The sequence below is a fragment of the Marmota monax genome, unplaced genomic scaffold (genome assembly GCF_021218885.2).
Source record: "Marmota monax isolate L192 unplaced genomic scaffold, Marmota_monax_Labrador192_F-V1.1 WCK01_AAM20220418_F8-fsc00231, whole genome shotgun sequence".
In the NCBI taxonomy this organism is placed as follows: domain Eukaryota; kingdom Metazoa; phylum Chordata; class Mammalia; order Rodentia; family Sciuridae; genus Marmota; species Marmota monax.
In genome coordinates this window covers 941,558-964,165 of record NW_026693458.1, presented here as the reverse complement: position 1 = coordinate 964,165, position 22,608 = coordinate 941,558, and the positions used below count along the sequence as shown (strand labels likewise).

The 22,608-nt window shown below is 51.5% G+C and overlaps 1 protein-coding gene and 1 long non-coding RNA gene across 5 annotated transcripts in view; one reads left to right on the top strand and one right to left on the bottom strand.

Annotated features, from left to right (window-relative positions):
* The window catches only part of Susd3 (sushi domain containing 3), a 21,935-nt gene extending 8,219 nt beyond the window's left edge, over positions 1-13,716 (top strand). The window contains exons 2-5 of one of the 4 annotated variants that reach the window (XM_046457732.2): positions 4,242-4,430; positions 6,109-6,259; positions 6,775-6,927; positions 12,592-13,716. In XM_046457732.2, coding sequence (XP_046313688.1) covers positions 4,242-4,430; positions 6,109-6,259; positions 6,775-6,927; positions 12,592-12,874 — 776 coding nt within the window. In that variant the 3' untranslated portion in view covers positions 12,875-13,716. Of the gene's footprint in view, positions 1-4,241; positions 4,431-6,108; positions 6,260-6,774; positions 6,928-11,854; positions 12,539-12,591 lie in introns of those variants that run through there. The other 3 variants (XM_046457733.1, XM_046457734.2, XM_046457735.1) reach the window with 3 other exon arrangements.
* On the bottom strand, positions 6,921-22,608 carry LOC124101638 (uncharacterized). Its single transcript, XR_006854676.2, has 3 exons — positions 22,198-22,608; positions 14,732-14,956; positions 6,921-8,346 (listed from the first exon to the last, which is right to left on the bottom strand). It is a non-coding gene; the product is annotated as an uncharacterized LOC124101638 (long non-coding RNA).

The following is a 22,608-nucleotide window of genomic DNA, read 5'->3' as shown; positions in this document are numbered from 1 at the left end:
ATAATATTCAGTCTTCTGATCCATGAGTGTGGGATGTTTTTCCATTTATTTAGGTTTTCTTGAATGTCTTTCAACAATGTCTTGTAGTTTTCAGTCTAACTTGTGCTTCTTTTGTTAAATTAACTCCCACATAATTGTTTCTACTGCTTTTTTTTTTTTTTAATGAAATTACTTTCTTTCATTTTCAGTTTGCTCATTGCTACTTTACAGGAACACAACTAATTTTTCTATGTCGACTTTGAATCCTACAATGTTCCCTATTGGGATTGTTATGAGTGCTGCCTGAGCCAAGGAATGTGGGATGCTTTTTGAACACAGTATTCTGTGCAGACGTGTTGTTGTTGATAGTAATGCTGATAATGAGCAAGGAACCATCAGATTGGTCCTGCCAGACTGGAAGCTCAGCCTTCCCTAGATACTGAAGGGACATACAAGATGGCGGCTTCCAGTGATTGACTCTCAACTACTGCAGTTGATCCCTTGCTCAACCAGTGACTATGTGGCCTCAGTGTCATTGAACCTTGGTGTCTAGGGCTGTAAAATTAGATGGCATACCTTATTTCCAAAGATCCCCAGGGCTCCTGACCTGGTGTTCTAGGGACCTTGAAAATGCCTCAGCATTTCACCTCATTCCTTCCTTATACCAGCCTGACATGGGCAAGCAGCTGTTGTGCCCACGAGGCCCAGGGGACTTCTTTATCTGGGCCCCAACTTTTGTGGCCCTGCAGAACTCAGAGCCCCACAGTCTCAAGTTCACATGCTTGTTTCCCTAGCCACCAAAGCACTCAGCCCCTGTCAGAGTATAATCTGGGTGTTATTTTGATTTTATTATCACTGTCTCCTCAGAGACCTGGGTGGCCAGGCAAAGTCCCAGATACTCAACAGGGCACTGGGATAAACTATTCCTGAAGCTTTGTTCAGATTTTACCACAAAGATGGTGGCTTAACTCCAGCCAGAGTTTATTTCTGTCTCTTATTAGGATCCGAGAGGTTGGTCAACCCTTCCACACATCTCTGCTTCCCAGCCTGGAAGTGGCCATAGACACCCGTATTTATATCCCATTGGCCAGGCACTGTCACATGGCTACTTGCAGCTGGGAAGTGTAGTTTTCTATGGCAGCCTTGTCCCCAGCTGCAACTGTGGGGTGAGGAGAAGGGACACTGGTGGGCAGCCATAGCCAGGGATGGAAGCAGTGGTTGAGGGTGCCCAGATCAAGCTGGAGTGGGCTCCCTCAATGGATATGTGAGGTACCAATTCTATCCCTACTGTCTCCCTGCCCAGTGCCCTTGGGATGTCATTCAGCCTTGCTGTGCTTATAAGGAGGAATTATAGGGCTGTCATACAAACTAGCATTCATTAGCATGCGGTGTTTGTGTTAATCCTGAACCAGGCTTCCACTGCTTCCCAGACATCAGGCTCAATGGGACATGTGTGCCCGGCCCCCAGGGGATGGTCCTAGCTGGGGGCATCAGGCACAGGATAGAAGAAGGTCACAGCAGGTCAGCATGGAAGATGGGCCCCATCAGCCCATGTCTGGGTCTCTGTCCTTGTCTGCTTGAAGGGAGGCAGACAGCCGCAAAGGTGCTCAGGTGGCCTTTGTCACAGGCTGCCTCTTCCGTCAATGCTCAGAAACTCAGGAGATAGCAGAAAGAAGAGCCTCTTGCACTTGGGCACTGCTTGGGACATCCTTAGCGGTTTCACTGAGCATTCCCGAGCATAGAGGAGACACCTGTGCCGGTTAGCAGGGAACAGGGAAACGTTTCATCCCCAGAGCAGAGCCCTGCGCCGCAGTAGGAGGGCCCAGCTGCCGGTCCACGTGGAAGTGATAAGTCTCAGGTGCATCGTGCAGGGAGAGAGAAACCGACAGAAGGGCACATGCTGTGTGCATGCATACGGAGAAGTTACATGGGTCCCCCTTCTGTGGTTCTGAGTCCACCCTGTGACTGTGAGCTGTGTGACCTCAGGAAGTAACACAACCCCCCCCCCCCCCCCACACACACACACACACACACACCATGGTTTTGCTTGTTTTTCACATGGGAATAAGGGTGGTTCTCCCTGGGAAGATGGTCGTCCTGTGGATGGGTTAGTACATGTAAAATGTGTACAATAGTGTGCAGCACACGAAGTCCCTTGGAAGTGCCAACTTTCGTTGTTGGTACTGTTTCATAAAAAATCCGGGGGTTGCTGCATCCAGAGCATCTCTCTGTGTCCTTTTTTTTTAAAGACTTGGAGCTCGCTGTGTTTCCCAGGCTGGCCTTGAACTCTGGGTTCAAGCAGTCCTCCCAAGTAATGGGGACTGAGCACTCAACAGCGTGCCAGGCTTCCTGTGTGCCTATGTATCATGGTAAACACTTTGTAGCCGTTTGTTGCCTATATATTTGTAGGACTGCCTGTTTGTACCTTGATTCATAAATCAGTGACTACAGCTGGAGACATAATTTCTAATTTTTCACTGTTCCTGGTAGCTCTGAGGGGAGTGTCCTGATACAGAGTCTTGGCAGAAAGTTCTTCATGCCTTTGGCTAAGTTCTCACGGGCGTCTACAGCACAGACCTAGGACACACTTACCAGGCTCTGTCCAGACAGGTTGGGATCTGACCCCGATCTAAGAGGAGCCCCTTCCCAGCCCTGGCTGATGTACATGATTGGTTTTTCTTTACTTACTGATTTTTATATTTGTTTGTGCGGATCTGGGAATGGGACCCAGAGCCAGGCACAGGCTTGGCAAGTGCTCCGCCACTGAGCCACATCTCCAGCCCTGTTTCTTTGAACTTTTGCCGCTTGATAAGGCAAAGATTCGATCTCATTTGGATGAGCATTTCTTCGAAGGCTGTGTGGGTGAGCATGTTTTCGTGCCTGTTGGCCATTTGTTTCTCTTGTCAATTGCTGTTCACATATTAGTTCATAAAAAAAAAAAAAAGTGTGTGTTTGGCTCTTACTGATGTGTAAGATTCTTACAAATTAAGGATATTGAAACTTCGTCCTGTTTTCCAAATATCTTTTCCTAATTTTTCATGAGTTGATGTTTGTTTTTCAATGATTAGGGAGTTCAGCTTCTGCTTTTACTTTTTATGCAGTCAAATCTATTGATCTATTGACTTTCTTCTTTGGTACTAGGGATTGAACCCAAGGGTGCTTTACCACTGAACTGCATTCCCAGCCCTTTCTAAATTTTTTATTTTGAGACAGGGTCTTGTTAAGTGGCTGAGGCTGGCCTCAAACTTGCGATCCTCCTGCCTTAACCTCCTGAGTCGCTGGGATGACACATGTGTACCACTGTGCCCAGCTTCCTCTCTTTCCTTGCTGTCTGCCTTTGAACTATACTTAGGTGATAATTGTTTTTGTTGTTGTTGTTGTTGTTTTTTAATTGGTTGTTCAAAACATTACAAAGCTCTTGATATATCATATTTCATACATTTGGTTCAAGTGGGTTATGAACTCCCATTTTTACCCCGTATACAGATTGCAGAATCACATCGGTTACACATCCACGTTTTTACATAGTGCCATACTAGTGACTATTGTATTCTGCTGCCTTTCCTATCCTCTACTATCCCCCCTCCCCTCCCCTCCCATCTTCTCTCTCTACCCCATCTACTGTCATTCATTTCTCCTCCCTTGATTTTTTTCCCCTTTCCCCTCACATCCTCTTATATGTAATTTTGTATAACAATGAGGGTCTCCTTCCATTTCCATGCAATTTCCCTTCTCTCTCCCTTTCCCTCCCACCTCTCGTCCCTGTTTAATGTTAATCTTTTTCTCATGCTCTTCCTCCCTGCTCTGTTTTTAGTTACTCTCCTTATATCAAGGAAGACATTTGGCATTTGTTTTTTAGGGATTGGCTAGCTTCACTTAGCATAATCTGCTCTAATGTCATCCATTTCCCTGCAAATTCCATGATTTTGTCATTTTTTAGTGCTGAGTAATACTCTATTGTGTATAAATGCCACATTTTTTAATCCATTCATCTATTGAAGGGCACTTAGGTGATAATTGTGTATTTTCCTGTATTGTCTAATGCTTGTTTCTTTAGAATACACAGACTGTCTTTAATGCAGGGTCCACTTCTACTTTGTCCCTTAGCTGGGAGCCCCATGTGATTCTCCAGCTTCCTGCAACCCTTGGAGGATCTTCCGCCACCCCACAGTGGGCTGCAGCACCCCAGCTCTGCCAGCAACGCCATGCCGCCCCCCCCACCAAGTGCTGCCCTTGCTCCTCACAGCTGTCTCTCTCCCTAGGCACGTGTGCTCAGCTGCAGCCACCCCCAAAGGGCACCTTGCAAGTCCTCCGTGGCGATGGCGCTTCTGTGGGGACTGTGCTCGTTTTCCACTGCCCCTCGGGCCACCAGATGGTGGGCTCCGGCCTCCTCACCTGTGCCTGGAAGGGGAGTATCGCCGACTGGTCTTCGCAGACCCCCGTGTGCAAGTGTAAGACCCTCCTCCCTCCTGAGCCACCCCAACCCTGCAGCTGCCCAGAGTGGGGGCCTAAAGCCTGTCACAGGGACCCAGGCTGGGTCCGTGCTTGGGAACTGCTCCCTGCGTGGCATGTGGCTTGGCAGTGGCCTGGAGACCCCTCACAGCTCCCCACCTGCAGCGTGGACTCCAGTCTTATCTTTTGGCTTCAGATCCTGGCTCTGCCACTGCTGTGCCCCTGCCACCAAGGGGCCGTGTGTGCTGTTGGAGCTGGCACTTTGTCGTCTGTGAGACAGGAAGCTGTGTTCGTCCATTCCCTCCTCTCTGCATGCATGTGGCACACTCCGAGAGGATGTGCCACATGCCAAGAATTCTAGGTACCGAGAACACAGAGCACAGGAAGTACCTGACCCCAGAGCAGCCAGTCCCGGGAAGGGTCGTTTGTTGAGTTTTTGGTTATGGTTGTTGAACAGGGTGTTGCAAGGTTAACGAGGCAGCACTGCTGGCCCTGCACGGCTTCTCCAAATGGAAGCCCTGAAGGTTCTGTTAATGTGCTTTGTATGTAAAAATGACTTTCGAGTCTCAGAGGCAGAACAGCTGGGCAGAAGCTGGGCGGATGTTCTGCAGGACTTGTCAGGGCCTTTACCCTCGTGGGCTGATTGGATCTCTGAGAAAGAGGGGTGTCTCTAAGGATTAGACTCCAAGAGGCAGAAAACCAAAATAACAGTTGTCACCAAGGAGGTGCTTCCACTGTGGGGATGGGTGGCCAGGCTTGGAGCATGCTCCACCTCTGTGGGACCAGGGACCCTGCCCTTTGGTGGCTATGTTGGGCATGGCCCCAGCATTGTGACCCAGTGTCACAGCAGTTATTTCAGGCAGGATTTTGGGGGTGAGGGGGTTCCTAGCAGCAAAGCATCCTCCCCCATATTTCAGAGAAGATTCTTGGGAGTTGTCCTGGTCACTGCCTCTGTCCCCCACTGGCCAGAACATGGTCATGTCAGCACTGTGGGTGGAGTCTTCACTCTGGATGGGCAGTGTCCAGCTAGAGAGTAGGGGAAATGGAACTGGACCAGGAGCCAAGCCATGTCTGCTGTCAGGGGAGGGTACAAATTAGATTCCTGGGACCTCTTTTCCCCATACTTCCCTTAGAATCTGATGAAACTGGTACTCAGTGCATAGTTGAGGTCACACGGCTCATGTGTGTGAATGACCTTTGACCCCACTGATGGGCATTTTTCTTGCTTTTGCCCTTTCCTGGAAAATGACTTGAGAAGGCCCCTGAAGAGTCTTGCCTGCTTGGAGCTTTGTGGAAACTCGGGCAGTGGGCTGGGCAGGTCCTCACCGAGGCTGTGTCCGCCATCATCTCTGTGCCAAACCACCCTTCTGCTCTGCAGAAGGGTAGGAGTCCAGGGGGTCATTAGTCCCTGTCAGAGCTTTTCCAATTGGCTATCTTGCAAACTCCTGCACGTCCTGCAAAACCCTGCCCAAATGCTCCTCCTTGGGGAAAGTCTTCTCTGGTGCCACTCCCGATACAGTTTGCACGGACCTTTGTCTCAAGCCACCGGTACTTCCCTGCCTGCCCCAGAGTGGGGCTCCCTGGGGGCCAGCCAGGCTCTGTCCACCTCTGGCACCCATCCTGGGCCTGGTGGTCTGGGAGAGCCGCACCAGGATCTGGTGGTTGTCTCCCCTCCAGCTGTGCCGCCCCAGGAGGCCTTCGGCTTCAAGGTGGCAGTCATCGCCTCCATCGTGAGCTGTGCCATCATCCTGCTCATGTCTGTGGCCTTTCTCACCTGCTGCCTCCTCAAGTGTGTGAAGAAGAGTGAGCAGCAGCGGCGCTCCAACAGGTACGGCAGCCTGGTGGCCCGGGGACCTCCCACCTCCCGCAGGGCTCACTGTCCCACAGACTGCCCGTCAGCCACAGCCCACAGGGGAAGGGTGGCCCTCCCAAGGCTTTCTTCTTTCTCCCCACAGTAATTCTTTTCTTGTTTGTAATTTTTTTATTGTGGGTAAAATACACATAACACGAAAGTCGCCTCTTAGCTGTCATTAAGGACACTAATGGTGTTCTGCAGCCATCGGTGCTGTCCAGTGCTAGAACTTTCTACCACCAGGTTTTGGACCAGGCCACTCTCCTCCTCTGCTGCTCTTGGTTGCTTCTGAGCGGCTGTGGTGAGCTCAGCTGCAGGAGAAGCTGTGTGGCCTGCAGCCCTCAGATATGCCCTGCCCGGCTCTTCCAGAACTTTGTCCAGCTGCACGGAGGTGCACCCTGGACTTGTGTGGAGCGCACCTCTGCGTGTGTACTGCTGTCGGGGACAAGAGTGGCTGCTCGGTGTCCTTTACCCTGAACTCTCTCCTCTAGGATGGCGCAGCTATGGCACCAGCTGAGGGGCGAGGATCTGGAGACGGTGCAGGCTGCGTACCTTGGCCTCAAGGTCCACAACCAGAACAACAGCAGCAGCCACAAACCCAGGAGCCATCCCAGCCAGGCGCACGACAACCACAGCTTCACCACGTGGGTGGCCTGGGTCCATAGGCATGGGGCGGGTAGGGGGTGCAGGTCCCGGGCCTCAGCTCCCAACCCTAAAACAAGAGGCTGGGGTCATTCTAGTCCTCTGTAGCAGCTGGGGCCTGCAGGTGCTCATAACTGCCCCCCCACACTGCGTCTCTTGAGAATTCAGACCTCCAGGATTGCAGACGCTCGTAGGGCTCTGCGCTGTGCTACTCCTCTCTCCACCTCCCTCCACCTCCCTTCCCCTCCCTTCCCTTTCTTTCTCTCTCAGTACACATCACACTCTTTTTTTCTCTGAACCAGTACAAGTCCATTTCCTTTCCTGACTCCAGAACGCTGGCCCTGACCTCTGCTAGGTAGAGGGCGTCCACACCTGGCTGTTGGCATTCAGGCACCGTCCTGAGCTCCAGGATCACATACAGCACTTGGCCGCCAGCTCTCTGGGCTCCTTAAACTGGGACAGGCTTTTTCTCCCATGTGGTGTGGACTTCTGAGGTCTCGAGACCACCCATCTGCATCCCTCTGGTGTTTCACACCCCGCTGCAGGGTTTGCACTTGTGGCCTGGACGCTACGTGTGCTGACAGGGCCAGGCTGCCCTCGTGGGGAACGAGACTAGGGTCTCTTGGCTGAGGCGAGTCCCCCACATCCCTCTATCATCCAGGCATGATGTAGGGGCTGAGGCGCGTGGGCTCCGCGTCCAGGGGTGACCCTGCTGGATTCTGCCTTTGTTGAGTGTGATTGTGCTGTATCTCGAGGAGAGCAACCGTGAGATTTTATTTTATTATTTTTTTTTAATCCTTCCTTCCTTTTCATTGTGTTACTTTAGTATCACTTTGAACTCGTAGGATATTCTGTTCCAGAACGTGCATCATGACAAAATATCACGAGTACACAAAAGTAGAGAGAAGGCTGTCCCCAATCTCCTGTCCCACCTCCTGCTTTCTGGGGCTGCCATTTGTCCCTCCTTTTCCTCACGCTTCCCGTGGGCTCCGTTGTCCTTTGGGAGGAGTGTGCTGACGGCGCCGAGTTCTTCTGATATGTCCCATCATTCTCCGAGCACCTCCTGCCCTGCACGGGGCGTTCTGGCTTCTCTAGTGCCTTCTGTGCTTGGCTTGGAGCTGCTCTCTGTCCCACCTGTGTCTCCTGAGGCAGCAAAGTGCTTGTTCCCAGCCCTGTGGCCTTAGGTCGCATGATGAGCGCTCCATGCCTCAGCTCCCTTGCCTGGCAAGGATCAGGTAGTGCCCGTGTCCTGGCGCTGTCAAGGTGACCGTGGACCATGTTGTGCCCCTTCCTTGCCCCAGGCTGAGAGCTCAGAGTGTACGCGTCATTGTGCCCTTCTTGTGCAGAGGAGGAAACCAAGGCACTGGGGTGGGGACCCGCATGCTCCTGTGTTCTGTGTAATTGCTGAGCCTGGCCAGTGCCTGCAAGAGAGTAATCCATTTTCCCATGTCCTTCCCTGAAGCCTCAGGGTCACCTGTGAGTCAGAAACTGACCTGTGAACTCTTTTCCTTAAAGACACATTCCTCTTTACCCTAGTAGTCTGAGGCCTTTGGAATCCCATTGTTATTAATAGTGTTAGTATTTTTAGACAGGGTCTCCCTATATTGCCTAGGCTGACCTTGAACTCCTGAGGTTCAAGTGATTCTCTAGGCTCGGCCTCCTGAGCAGCTAGGACTAGAGGTGTGCACCACCACACCTGGCTAGAAACCTCATTCTTCTTTATTTTTTTTTTCCCTTTGGTACCAGGGATGGAACTCGGGCACTTAATCACTGAGCCACGTCCCCAGGCCCTTTAGTTATTTTGAGACAGGGTCTTATTTGCTAAGTTGCTTGAGGTCTCATTAAGTTGTTGAGGCTGTGCTTGACCTTGCGATCCTCCTGCCCCAGTCTCCCAAGTTGCTGAGATTATAGGCGTGCACTGTTGTGCCTGACTGGATGTCTCCTTCTTAATAGCTACCTATTATGCCACATGCCAACACCTGTTAGTTCCTCCCCTACTGAATAGTCAGATTGGGGGTAAATGTCTTTGTGCCTAGAGCTGTTTTTCTTTTTGTTTTTAATTTTATATGTTATGGTGCTGGGGGTCCAACCCAGAGGCATATGCATGCTAGGTGAGCACTCTATCACTAAGCCACTCCACCCAAGCCTGTTTTGTTGTTGTCGTTGTTTGTTTGGTTGCTTGGTTGGTTTTTGGTTTTTTTGAGCTGGGGTCTCTCTCTGTGGCCCAGGCTGGCCTGAAACTCCTGAGCTCAAAGGATCCTCCCACCTCAGCCTCCCAAGTAGGTGGGACTATAGGCATGTGCCATCACACCTGGCAGAGTTTCTCTTTTGAACAACATCTTTGAGGGTGATTCCAGGAGTCAATTATTTAGGCCAAAGAATCTGTGTATTTTTATCACCAAATTTTTCTCTGAGAGCTCTGAAGAAGCTAGTTCAGTCATATTTTCTGAGAAGCCACATCCTCACTGAGAGCTAGTGATTTGTTTACTGCCTTCTTAGCTGGTATAAATTTTACAGATCACTTTTATTGGCATTTCTTTGCTTCATCTGGAGGGTGAATATTTTCTCCAAACCCCCCTTCCAGGGGCGCTACTGATGTTACTCCCTCTCGGTTCCTCTGCGTGACCTGTTCAAGCTTTCTCCCCAGTAGGAGGTGGTCTGTGTCATGGACAGAGCTTGACCTGCCAACTGGCCACAGGGATCTTACAGGCTCTGCTCCTTCTTGGTTTGGTTGGGCTGTGTTGAGTGTGTGTGTGTGTGTGTGTGTGTGTGTGTGGTGCTGGGGACTGAATCCAGGCCTGGCCAAGCCCTCCATCACTGAGCTCCATTCCCAGCTCTTTTTTATTTTGAGACAGAACCTCGCCAAGTTGCCCTGGCTGTCCGTGAATTTCCTTCCTTCCATTTTTTAAAGTATTATTTTAATTGTTGATAGACCTTTATTTATTTATTTATATGTGGTGCTGGGACTTGAATCCAGTGCCTCACGCATGCCAGGCAAGCGGGCTACCGCTGAGCCATAACCCCAGCCCCCTTTTTATTTTTTTAATTCTAATTTTTAAATTAATTTTTATTGATGTGCTATCATTATACGTAACAGTGGGACTCACTGGGACATATCTGTACATGCACGTAACATAACTGGGTCGACTAGCCTTGACCTCTTGATCCTCCTGCCTCCTCCTCCGAGTCTCTGGGATTCCAGGTGTGTGCCACTGCGCCTGGCTCTATTTTCTTTTTTATATTATCAGGTGGCCAAGGCTGGTTCCAAATTTCTTTGTTGCCTCTACCCTGCGGCACCTGCTCCCCATTTCAGAGCTGTGACCAGATCGTCTTGGGTCCTGATTAGGAAAGGGGGGAAGAGCTGCTGCTCTCAAGGCTACATGGTGTCCTGGACGAGGGCCGCTGGCTTCCCTGGCTAAAGCATGAGGCCAGGCACTCCCAGGGGTGCTGCTGGGGCCATATCTGCCTGTTCCTGTCCCACAGACACTAGTTTTTAGGCCTTAGGGTCAGACAGGTACCCCTCATCCAAGGATGGTCAGAGCTGTGTAGGGAACTATGTTCCATCCCCCAGGAGTGGGGGAGCCCTGAACAGGGCCTCTCTGATTGGGGGCCACTCTGACAGCTGGCTCCAGTCAGTGTCGCTTAAGAGGCAGGAAGGAGGAAATGAAGCTGAGAGCTGGTTGTCTTGGGGACACTTGGGCAGAGACCCTCCCCTGAGCTCTCCCACACATGGCACCCTGAGCACTTGGCCAGGCTCGATGGGGACTCAGAGAAGGCAGCTTCTTCCCCGGGATGGCATGATGGAAGCAGAGTCCCCAAACCCCTGTCCCTGGTTGCCAGGCAGGGTTCTCTGGATCTGAGGCCATGAGGTCAGGGCAGGCCACCTGGTGGTCATGACCGTCCCAGCAAGGCCAGGCTTGCCCCTTGACCTGGCTTCATGTCGTGAACACCGCCCAGCATCAGCAATGTGCCTGACACAGTCTAGCTCTTCCAGATGCCAGCTTCTCACCTAGGTGTGGGCACCACTCTATTCCATGTTACAGGTGAAGAACCAGAGAGGTTAAGTAGCTTGTGCAGAGTCTCATGGCCAGTGCGCGGGAAGCTGTCGGACCTCCGGCTGCCCGTCCAAAGTCTACACCCTCACTCCTGAAGCTGTCTCCTCTCTACTTATTAACTAATTGATCCATTTACATATTCGCTGACCACTACATTATTTCTTAACTCTGAACACTTTCTGGAATTTTTCTAAGCACCAAGTGTGGGTGGGAACGGGATCCGGGAAGGCTTCCTAGAGGAGGTGAGGCCTAACGTCAGCCTATGGGAGAGCCTGCCTTGGGGGACAGGAGAGGGCAACCGGCAAGGGGCGAGGGCAGCCCCCAGCCTCCAGGGAGCAAGGCCGGCATGTGGGGAGGCCGGAGAAGGGGCTGGGCCAGCTCAGAACAGCCTAAGGATACCTCAGCTTATGTTTTGGGGTTGGGAGCTACAGGGCGTTGAGGGTGTGGAAGGTGAGTGATCCAGCTCCAGGCCACTAAAGGGGACAGGCCTGGAAGGAAGGGAGGTGTCTTCCCCTGGATGCTCCTGGTCCCCTGTCCCCAGGTCCTGACCAGGCAGCCAGACTCCTGGTGGTTTATGCACTTGGAATAAGCCCCAGAAAGCACCTTCTCACCCCTTAGGAAGATGACCAGGACCCACCCTGGCCACATTGGGGAGGGACCTGAGGCCTGTCCAGTTGGTCCAGTAAGGAAGACGAACAGCCTCCATGTGCTCCAGGGAACAGGCTGCTCAGGCGGAGGAAAGTGTTCCCCAGCCCTGGGGGACAGTAGTTCGTCCCAGGTCCACAGTCTACAGATCACAGGGCCAGACCGGGCCACCTGGGCAGGTGCAGCTCAACCCCATCCACTCTCCAGCTCATGCCTCCTCTCCCCACAGAGACCTCAGCGAAGGCATCAGGGAACTGGCTGGCATGGCCCACAGTGTGGACAAGGATTCCCAGACTCCGGGGACTCCGGGGCCCAGCAGCCCCTCCCACTCGTCCAGCACCCGTGTGGTCATCCACACTGTGAACCCAGGGCAGGGCCTGCCTGCTTCAGGGACAGCCACAGGGATGCCCATACGGTCCACGATGGACCTCCCAGGGTGACGTCACCATCCAGGCCCCTGCAACTCCACGTGTCCGGCGTGTCCAGCTGGGGATCTACAGTGGAATCTGCCTCCAGGTGCAGGGACCCCTCGGGGCCGAGCTGACTCCAGAAGCGGAGGGCACTAGCAGGCTGGGGGCCCTAGTGAGGAGCCTGCGGTCCCAAAGGAGCCCAGCTGTGGCGACTTTATAGTAATGGCTCCCTTGAACCAGCTGCTGCTGCTACGTTTAATGTAGTAGATCGCCTCCCCTCTAACCAGGGCTCCTTTTAAGAGACAGAGATATTCTAGTTTTGCGTAGTAGAATAAGAAGACAGCAATAAACTTTTCAGCAACTATGGGATGGCCACCTTGGCACCTTCCTGGGCAGGAGGTGCTGTTTCAAAGCAGGAACCCATGGAGGGTCCTGTATTATCTATGTAAAGCGCAAGTGAGGGAAATAATTGTATTACTAAGAAGTAAAAAAGAAGGTGCATACCACTGTCCCCATTGTCCATCCCTATGTAACCTCAGCCCTTGTTCCCTTGCAGTGCTCTGGGCTTGCCAGGGATCTGCTGGGTGGTCTCAGTCTCTCCTGTGGTGGTGGCATCCCTTGCAGACCTGGGGTTGCTGCTGGCAGTCAGCAGAGACCTCATGGAGTACTGGCCAGCGGGTCCACCCTCCCGGCTACCCCCTGTGGCTCCCTTGCATCACAGTGGCTGCTTTCCAAGTGACAGTGTGAGCATCAGAGAGGCTGTTTCGCTGTCAGCCTTGGAAGTCTTCTGCTCTGTCCTATTCATCAAGGTGGCCCCAGGGTCCAGGGTGGGGTGTTAGGCTCCACAGCTAGGAAGTGGTGAAGAAATGAGGGATGCGCTTTAAAACCATCGTGGGAGCCCTGCACAGTGGCACATGCCTGTAATCCCAATGACTCGGGAGGCTGAGCCAGGAGGATCACAAGTTCAAGGCTGGCCTGGGCAACTTAGCAAGACCCTGTCTCAAAATAAAATTTAAACAGCTGAGAGTGTAGCTCAGTGGTATAGCCCCACTGGGTTCAATCACCTGTACAAAAAAAAAAAAAACAAACAGCTCATCATGGGGCCACACTGGCAGTGGCAGCTGATAAACCTTGGGTTTCTTGGGTTTGATTCCTAGCACTGGGGTGGGGGTGGGGTGGGAATTAGAGCCATCACAAACCTTTAAGTCAACTACTTACCAAGACAATTTTATAGAAGAGGGCCCCAGCTCTTACCCCTCCAGCCTGGGTCTCAGAACAACTTGGGCAGCCCAGCTATATTTTGTGTGCATCCAACCAGGGCACTCCTGGCATTAGAAGATGCTGCACTCTTGTTTTAGTTTAAGATGAACTTGGGAGCTGGGCATGAAGGTGCATACCTGTAATCCCAGTGATTTGGGAGGCTGAGGCAGGAGGATTGAAAGTTCAAAGCCAGCCTCAGCAACTTAGTGAGGCCCCAAGTAACTTAACAGAGTCTCAAAATGTAAAAGGACTGGGGATATGGCTCAGTGGTTAAGCACCACTGGGTTCAATCCCAAGTATCCAAAAAAAAAAAAAAAAAAAAAGATGGAGATCATCTCATAGCTCTAGGTCCCATCCTCTCTTCACCTCTGAACCCCATATTTGTCTTGGGTCAATTAAAAATATATGCAGCCTTCCACAATTTGGAGTGTGACCTGTTTCTGGCCATTGAAAAAAGTTGACTTTCCCCTGCTTCCTACCTGGAGGCCCAGCAGCCACACTGTGGTCATGAGGAAGAACCAGAAGAGGAGCCTGAGGTCTGGAAGGAGCCTGAGCAGCGGTCTGTAACTCTTGCTGCTCCTTGCCTACAAAGTATTTGTCAAGTTTTCATGTCACTGATAACCAAATACTTGATGCATCTGATGAACACCCTAGATGTGGTAAGTTCCCAGCTGAGAGATACCTGGATGTCCTATTTCCGGCTGATAGCCAGGGATTGAGCTTGCATATCCTGCTTGGGCTATAGAGCAGGACACAGAAGGGGAAAGCTCAGGCATAGGACTTTGGGCAGTGCCCAGGTGGCCAGGCTGCTGTGGATCTGGATGCAGGGGTCAGAAACCACCAAGTTCCTTCTGGGTCTTCAGAGCCCTGGCCAGGGTTTGGCATGGGTGACAACAGGCTCCAGGATCTCCTCATGCCAAGTTCCAGCCCCACCAAGCCCTCTTCATACCCCATCAGGGTAAGGTGAGAACCAAGCTGGCAGAGGCCACATGGGGCAGTCAGGGGTGAGAGGCCTGCCCTGAAGGTGTGCCCAGGTGGCTGACCCTAGCCACTGCCGCTCCTAGTAGCTGAGAGTCACCAACCAATGAGTATCCAGATGGCCACGGAGGGGCTGCAGAAGGTGGAAGGCAAGAGGGGTGGGGAGCAACAAGGGGCCTAGCAGGGCAGAGCTGCTGTCCAGGGGAGCTGTGGCGCTCCAGCCTCAGGAAGTGCAGCACACTGCACCTCCACCACCCCCAAAGCCTGCAGCACGACCTGGGAGTGCAGCTGGATAGACCTCAGCCTGGAGCAGGAGCCAGGCTGAGGTCTACCTCAGGGTAGTTGAAGCTATGGGGCTCCTCCTCTGGGAATAAGCAAAGGGGGAGCTAGCCCCCAATTGCCACCCCCCAAATAAAACCCCTAGATGTCCAACTCCCGGGACCAGAGGGACCGCTTACCACCATGTTGCCTGTGGTTTCCTGGACACGCCTATCTTGCTTCCTGCAGGGCCTGAGCACCACTTCTGCCTGGAGGCCACCTCGCTCTTCTCCACTTACTTATTGTTTAGTCAGCTGTTTTGCTGTTGTGATCAAAAGACCGGACAAGAACAGTTGTAAGGAGGGAAAGCTCATCTGGGGTTTCAGCGATCTCAGTGCAGACAGGGCCTGCTCCATCCTTTGGGCCTGAGGCAAAGCAGAACATCATGGTGGGAATGTTAGACAGGAAAGCAGCTGGGGAAAGGCGCAAGAAAGCAGAGAGCTCTGCTCACCAAGAACAAAATATAGAACCCAAAGGCACACCCCCAACACCCCACCTCCTCCAGCCACACGCTACCTGCCTACAGTGACCACCCGGTCAATATTAGGGGATTAATGTACTGATTAGGTTAAAACTCCCATAACAATCATTTCACCTGTAAACTTTCTCACATTTTATCACACATGAGCTTTGGGGGGACTCCTCATATCTAAACCATAACCTTGGTTCAAGAAATCAGTAATTTTTATGATATCTGTCAACATCTGGGAGGTTTATGTGCCTGAAACAAATAATTTCCCGAATCTCAGGGTCTCAAACCACTAAGTTTATTTCCTGCTCACAGTACATGTCCAGCTGATGGGCAGGGACTCTGCTCAGTGGTGTCACCAGAGCCCCTGGCTCGTGAAGCATGCCCCATTCCAATGCAAGTGTCCACAATCTGTGACAGAGGAGGGGGATGTTGAAGGGGCTTGCAACAGCCACAAAATGCTCTGGCCTGAAAAGAAGTCACATTCATGGGTTTTGCTCATGTCACCTCAACCAGACTGACCTCACCAAGCCACTAAGGTACCAGAAGGTCACTCTCAGGTGAACAAGGTACCAGGAGGTCACTCTCCAGGGGTACCAGATGGCCATGAGCAACATCATGCTGATTCAAGTCCATTGAGGCCTGATTCAGCTGTCTTAAATTTAGAGTTGGTGAGAACAATGACTTCAGAGAATGCAAAGCCGAATTATCAAAGAAACGTACGAGTCCCCCCAGAATGATGTCATTCAGATCATCAAGTGGCTGCATTAATGGAATGGGCACAAAGGAGACATCACTACTCTGCAGAATATTTCCCCAATAGAGAGACATTGGGGGGAAAGTTGGTTACCTGTCTGCTTCCTTTTTCTATTGCCATGTAGCGAATCATCCTCAAATGTGGTGGCTTAAAACAACAGCAGTGGCCCCCCCCATGCTGTCTCCACCCCCCCCACCCCCTGTCCTGGTTCTTTCTGCATATTTTCTGGGCTCAGTGAGGTGGTTCTTGCTTCTGCTTGTTTCTCACATGCCACTGCATTTGGGCAGTGGCCGGGGGTGGAATCTTCCAGAAGTGTCTTCTAGTATGTCTAGTGGGACCTTAACTGAGGCTCTCGGTGGAAACATCATGTGACCTGAGCTTTCCTGCAGCATGGCAGCTGAGTTTCAAGAGGAAGCATCCCAAGAGACAGGAAGTGGGTGTGCCAGTTCCTTCAGGTGGGGTCCCTGACAGCGCTCTCTTGGTAGAGCAATTACTAGTCTTGGTCTCGGCATGGCCCGAGGACCTTGGAGTCTTTCTCCCTCCCTTCCTCCAGGCCAGCACCCAGGGCTCTTCCCCTTCTCTCAGGCCTCAGTCAATCCTTCAGCAAGTCCTCTGGCTTGCTTCCTCCTAACTCACTCCACACTTGCCAGCATCCCAAGCCCGGACCATTAAAAAGTGGCCTCCTAGTCTCTTTGCCTCCAGTCAAGCCCCCCAGAGCTCATTTCCACACCTGTTTTATCATTGTTGTTTTTATTGTAGAAAAATATACATAACATAAAATGTGCCATTTTAACCATTTTTAAACATACAGTTCAGTGACATCAAATACATTCATACTGTTATATCACCCCCATCTATCTGCAGACCTTTTTATCTTCTCAGACTGAAACACTGTCCCTGTTAAATGTTTTTTTCTTTTTGAGATGGAGGTCTTACTATATTGCCCAGGCTGGCCTCGAGTTCAAGTGATCCTCCTGCCGCAGCCTCCTGAGTAGTTGGGACTACAGGCCTGTTCCAACACACCTGGCTGTCCTTCCTTCCTTTTTTTTTTTTTAATAATTTTTTTTAGTTGTCAATGGACTTTTTATGTGTTTGTTTATATGTGGTGCTGGGGATCAAACCCAGGGCCTCACAGATGCCAGGCAAGGCTCTACTACAGAGCAACAACCCCAGCCCTGTCCTTCTTTTTAAAGGCTGAATAACATTCCAGCTGTATGAATGGACCACATATTATTTATCCTTTCATCCACTGATGGACATCTGAACAGTTTCCGCCTTTTGGTTATTGCAATATATATAAGTACATGTTATATATTATAATATATATTATTATCTGTATCAGAAATTCGGGCTCAGGGTCTCTTGTGATATATGGGCAGATGTCAGCCAGGGATGGTCCTATCTGAGGGCTTCACTGGGAGGGAGGATCCACTTCCAAGAGGATTGAATCACTCATGGAAGTTGGGGTGGGGGGCCTCTACAGGGCTGGCTGAGCATCCTAATAACATGGCTGCTGCTTCCCTCAGAACAAGCTATCCAAAGGCACAAGGCTGACGCCTCAACACCTCTGAGACCCAGCCTTAGAAATTACACGCCAAGATCTCTGCCCCCACTTCACTGGTCACACAGATCAGCCTGGGTCACTGTAGGAGGACACTATACAATGATGTCACCACTAGGGCTGTCTGGAGTCAGGTGGCCCCACCAGCCACCATTTGCTTCTCCAACTGTCCTTCATAGCACTTATTAGCATGATTACTTGTGTCCTCTGGTCACAGGGGCTCTGTGGGGCAGGACTTCCTCTGCCTCCCTGGGATCTAACTCTGGGTTGGGCACATGTTTAGGAGACGCTTGTTGAATGATTTAATAAATAAATGAATGGATGAATGGTGCCCCCTGGTGATGTGTGGTGTGGGAGGAGCATGTTCTTGCTTTTCCTCACCACGCACGTTGCCTTTGTGCATGGTTGTGGTTGGCTCTAGCCAAGCAGGCCTCCAGCAGCCCATGGGGGCCATGACCCCTGCCCTGGCCTGGGAACACCCTATCTTCAGCCTCAGCCTCTCAAGAAGGCCACTCTGGCCCCATCACCCTGTCTTATAGTGTCTGTCCTCGCCCTCCTGAGTAGTTGGGACTAAAGGCCTGTTCCAACACACCTGGCTGTCCTTCTGAGTTGTCAACATGTTATTCATGTGCATTCATTAAACACCTCCTGCGTACTAGCCATGTGGAGTGGATTCTGTAGCATGACAGCCAGTAGGGAAGCCATTTATCAGGCAGTGATAACACTCTGAAGAATGGAGACTTGGGGACACAGAAGACGACACTGGAGCAGAGCCCAAGGGAGGGAGGATTTCAGATGGGGCAATAGGAAGGACGTTTTGGTGGAGGGCACAACACATGCAAAGGTCTGTAAATAGCAGAGGTGGCTGCTGGAAGAATAGGAAGACTGTGAGCCCAGGGGACACGATCCAACTCGGGGTCACAGCCCCTGTGGCTCCTATGTACGGACTGGCTATGGGGACAAGACAAGGCAGGGAACCAGTGGGGAAGTAGCTGCCACCTTCCAGGGAAGAAATGGGGTGGTGGTCACAGAGGTGGGAGTGGGCTGGAGGTGGGATGTACTGGGGAGGGAGGTGTTCTGTTGAAAGGGTCAGGAGAGCAGAGCCTGCAGTAAGGAGGGGGCTGGCCAGTGAAAATCAGGGAAGTGCTCCACCTGCCCAGCGCAAAGCGACCACAGAGGGCCAAGTTTCCCTGTGCAACTTCAAAACTGTGTTTACTTTCTGATCAGATAAAAAAACATGTCAAGGTGACAAACTGGGCCAGGGTGTTAGGGACAGGGAATTTGTGACCCTGACAATTCTTTACCTGACCAAACTTTAGTTGGACTCCTTCACCTTCCCCTAGGACCACGTGTACACTTCCTTGTTAAATCCAGGTTGAGCAAAGAAAGCTGTGGAGTCAGTTTAGCAAGAGCCCAGCATCCTCCATATCCGAACCCCCCTTGATAACTGATCGGGCTCATCCCCCACTGCCATGCCCGGGTGATGTCTGATTGCCCTGGCCTGCCTTCAGCAAGAATCCTGTTAGGTCAATTGGCCCATTTTCTGTTTCTCTAACTGAATACCATAGACTGGTATTCCAAGAATACAGTTCTATTTAGTTGTGGAGCATGGTGCCGGCATCTGATGAAGGTGCTCTTGCTAGGTCATGGCATGGTGGAAGGCATAACATGGTCATACAGAGCGGGCTTGTTTTTATAACAAAGCCACTCCCTCAATAATCTATTATTCCACTGAGCCATGATGGATTCACCCATTCAGAGGGCTGAGCCCTAATCTTACTGATCACACTTGGTCCCACCTCCAAATATCTCACAATGAAGATTAACTTTCAACTTGGGTTTGGAGGGGACATGCAGTTCGTTTAGCCAGAATGCCCCCCTACTCTTGGTGTCTTTAGTAATTTTTCACCCACTGTCCAGCCCCAGCCCTGCCACTGCCCCTTGACTATAAATCCCCAATTGTCCTTACTATATTCAGTTGAGTCCAGTTGTGTACTGTGTGTGTGCACGCACATATGCGTGTGTACATGCACTTGTGCACACATTACTGGGGATTGATCCCAGGAGCACTCTACCACTGAGTTCTTGGTATTTTTGATTTTATATTTTTATTTTGAAACAGTCTCCTTAAGTTTCTGAGGGTGGCCTCTAACTTTCAATATTCATGCCTCAGCCTCCTGAGTAGCTGGGAGGCTATGCTATGGTGACCAGATTGAGCCCCGTCTATACCGAGTCTCTTTTCCCCTATTGCAATAGTCCTGAATGATTTTTCTGATAATATCCAAGGACAGGGTTTTCAGTTGCTCTCCAGGAGGTGAAGGGCAACATTAAATGGCACAGAATTCTGCACAGGGTGATCTGGGTCCTCCCACCCTGTGAGACTCATAGTGCCTGAGAAGCCGGTGAGGGTCTAGGACCCCAACCCTATCAATCTGCAGGAGCTCACTTTCCACGGGGTCCACTTAGCTGCAGCCAGTAGAAGCCAGACAGAAGGGAGGATGCCAGCATTATTCCCACTTCCACCCCCAGCCTGGAGAGTTGGGGAGAGTGCCCAGGGCCCACCCTTGGACTTTGGGACACCTGTACCCACTTGCAGCCTCTGGGGTAGGCATCAGGGCTAGTAGTCCCCTTGCACGTCTGAAGCTTCCCTCCTCCAGCTGAGGCCTTATGTCCCCGCAGGCTTGGAGGTCACATCCTGAGTGATACAAGGTGTGTAGTCCCTATGAGTTGGGGTGGGGTCCTTAGGCCAAATCCTATACAAAGTCTGGATTGCTGAAGAGCAGCAGCCTGCACTTGGAAGACCCCTCCTGGCTGCTAGACCTAGGACAAGGGACTGCTCTAAGCCTTAGTTTCATTGTCCATGTGAAGGTGGGATGTTGGCCTTCCTAGAAGGTGCCAGGATTCCCTGAAAGTGGGCAGTACCTGGCGCTCCCATTGTCCCTACCCAGTCCTGGCACTTATGACTTTGACATTACTTCTCAGGGGTAAAATGAATGCAGAGGGGTCAGTGCTAGGTGCCACAACACAGTGTGATACAACATATGGCCGCATTCAACTGTGGCAACAGGGATCTGGGGTCTGTGCAGGAGAAGGTATCCCAGGTTTTCCCAGGAGTAGGCACAGGCCAGGGCACACACCTGCCCTGCGGCAGGGTCTGCACATACTGTTCCTCTACTTGCCCCAGACTGGCACTGAGGACAGCCTCCTACCTGCCCTGAAACTGCTCTGCCTTGTGGGGAAGCTGAACAGGGCTCTTCACCAGTTTTTGGGGAGGAGTGTGTACAGTAACCACCACAACTCTGCCCCAAAATTTGGGGTTCCTGGTGATAACTGCAACCCAATCTCAGGGTTACCCTATAAGCCCCCTTTAGAAAGAGAGACTGAAGCACAGAGGAGAACTGAGGCACAGTGATGCAGGTCACATGGACCGGAGAGACCATTGTGCTGTCCCAGAAGTGAACTCTGAGCTTGGGCCCCCATTCCTGGTCAGCTTCCAACACATCAAATTAGTGTGCTCATTCGGCACAGCTGGCACAGGAAGAGAAGACAAGTAAAACCAAATACTTGTCCATTGTTGATGGCTCTAAGGCCCTGGTCACCACCTCCCTACATAACAGGTGTCCATTTCATAGCTGGGAAAGGGCCCATTTGCATCATATGGGGTTAGGGCTTCCTGTGGTGGGCATCAGAACTGGAAAGGCCAGGCCTATGACTGAGGGGGTAGTGGGCAGGAAGGTAAGAGATTTGTCCAAAGCCACCCATTTTATAGGTGGGGAAATTAAGGCTCAGGCAGGTTAACTGACTTCCTTAGTGTAAGGATGTCCTTAGGCCTGAGCAGACAACTCCAATTCAAAACTCCAGTCTGAAACCTGCAGTCTCACCAGGCACCCCTAATGGAGCCCTCCAGTGTGGCCCTCAGGCACAAACAAGTCACTTCATCTCAACCTCAGAGTGAAGTCTCTGGCATGTTGTCCTTGCCCCATAAAGGGGAAACTCAAGAAAATCAGGGTGGGAACCACCAGATCAGATACTTTAACCCCAGGGTAAATGACATTGCTGAGAGATCTGGTGGCAGCTGATAGGGATTGAAAGGGTGGTCAAAAGTCCCAAAATTTAGTATAAATGAAGGAGCAAATGAACAGACATTCAGCCAGCTGACACTGATGCCTTCATGCCAGAGAGCCTAATGAGGACCTGGACCGACATCTCAACTCTTCTCATCCTTTGCCTGATCCACTGCTCTCCAACTCTACAGCCACATCTTGACCCTGGTGAAAACGGTGACTTTTCCCTACAATGACCCTTTCTTCAACCAGCCCAGGAGAAGCCTGCCTTGGTTCCTGACCTGATCACCACGGTCTGAGTGAGTGTGCATCTTCTGGACTTAAAGCCTAAGGCATGAGATTTTTGACTTGACACTTGAACTTAGCATGCAGAGGGAATGCCTGTCATGAGCTGTCATGATTAGGCGTGTTTGCAGTGCTTAGAATTAATCTACAATTGTTTGCTGTGAATTGATTATGTCTATTGCAGTGCCTAGCATTAAGGATTGTAATTTTCTTGCTTAAGAACCTGTAGAGTGAAATTGTATTGAGTGACTTGACAAAGGCAAAAGTGCGTGGACATTCTTTATTTCTCCCCCTCGATTGCGTAAGTCACACCTATTGCCTTCGCGACACCTAGTTAGGGCCACAATGCCAGGCCAGTGTTTTCTTTTAAAGATGGGTGCCCCAATGGGAAACCACCACACCCAGGCCACACTGTTGAGTCCCAAGTCTCCCCTGGACTGGAGGAATGTCACTGTTCAAGCCCTACTTACTTTGGTTGACCTCTGGGGGCTACTGGATGCCCACTGGACTTTTGCCCCTGGACTGACCTCCTGCTTGACCGTGGGTAAATCTTGTCTTCTCTGAGTCTCAGTTTCCTCAAGTCAAAGGTAAGTGCGGTAGTCCGGGGCGGAGCTGAAAGGCAGGAGACTGGCAGCACCCAGGCCTCCAGGATCTCAACCCGGCAAGCAGGCGGGGCCGTCGGGGCGTGGCCAAAGACTCGGAGGCTCGCGGCCTGGGAGGGGCTCTTGGGCTTTGGGAGAGGCTTGTTGGGGGCGGGACTTGGCCGAGGGGCGGGGCCAACGGGGGCCGAGATTCGGGGCTCCTCGCGGCGTCAGAAATGACGCTAGGGGAGCGGGACTCCGGGCGGCGCCCTCAGGGGCGGGCTTCGGCGAGGGGTGGGG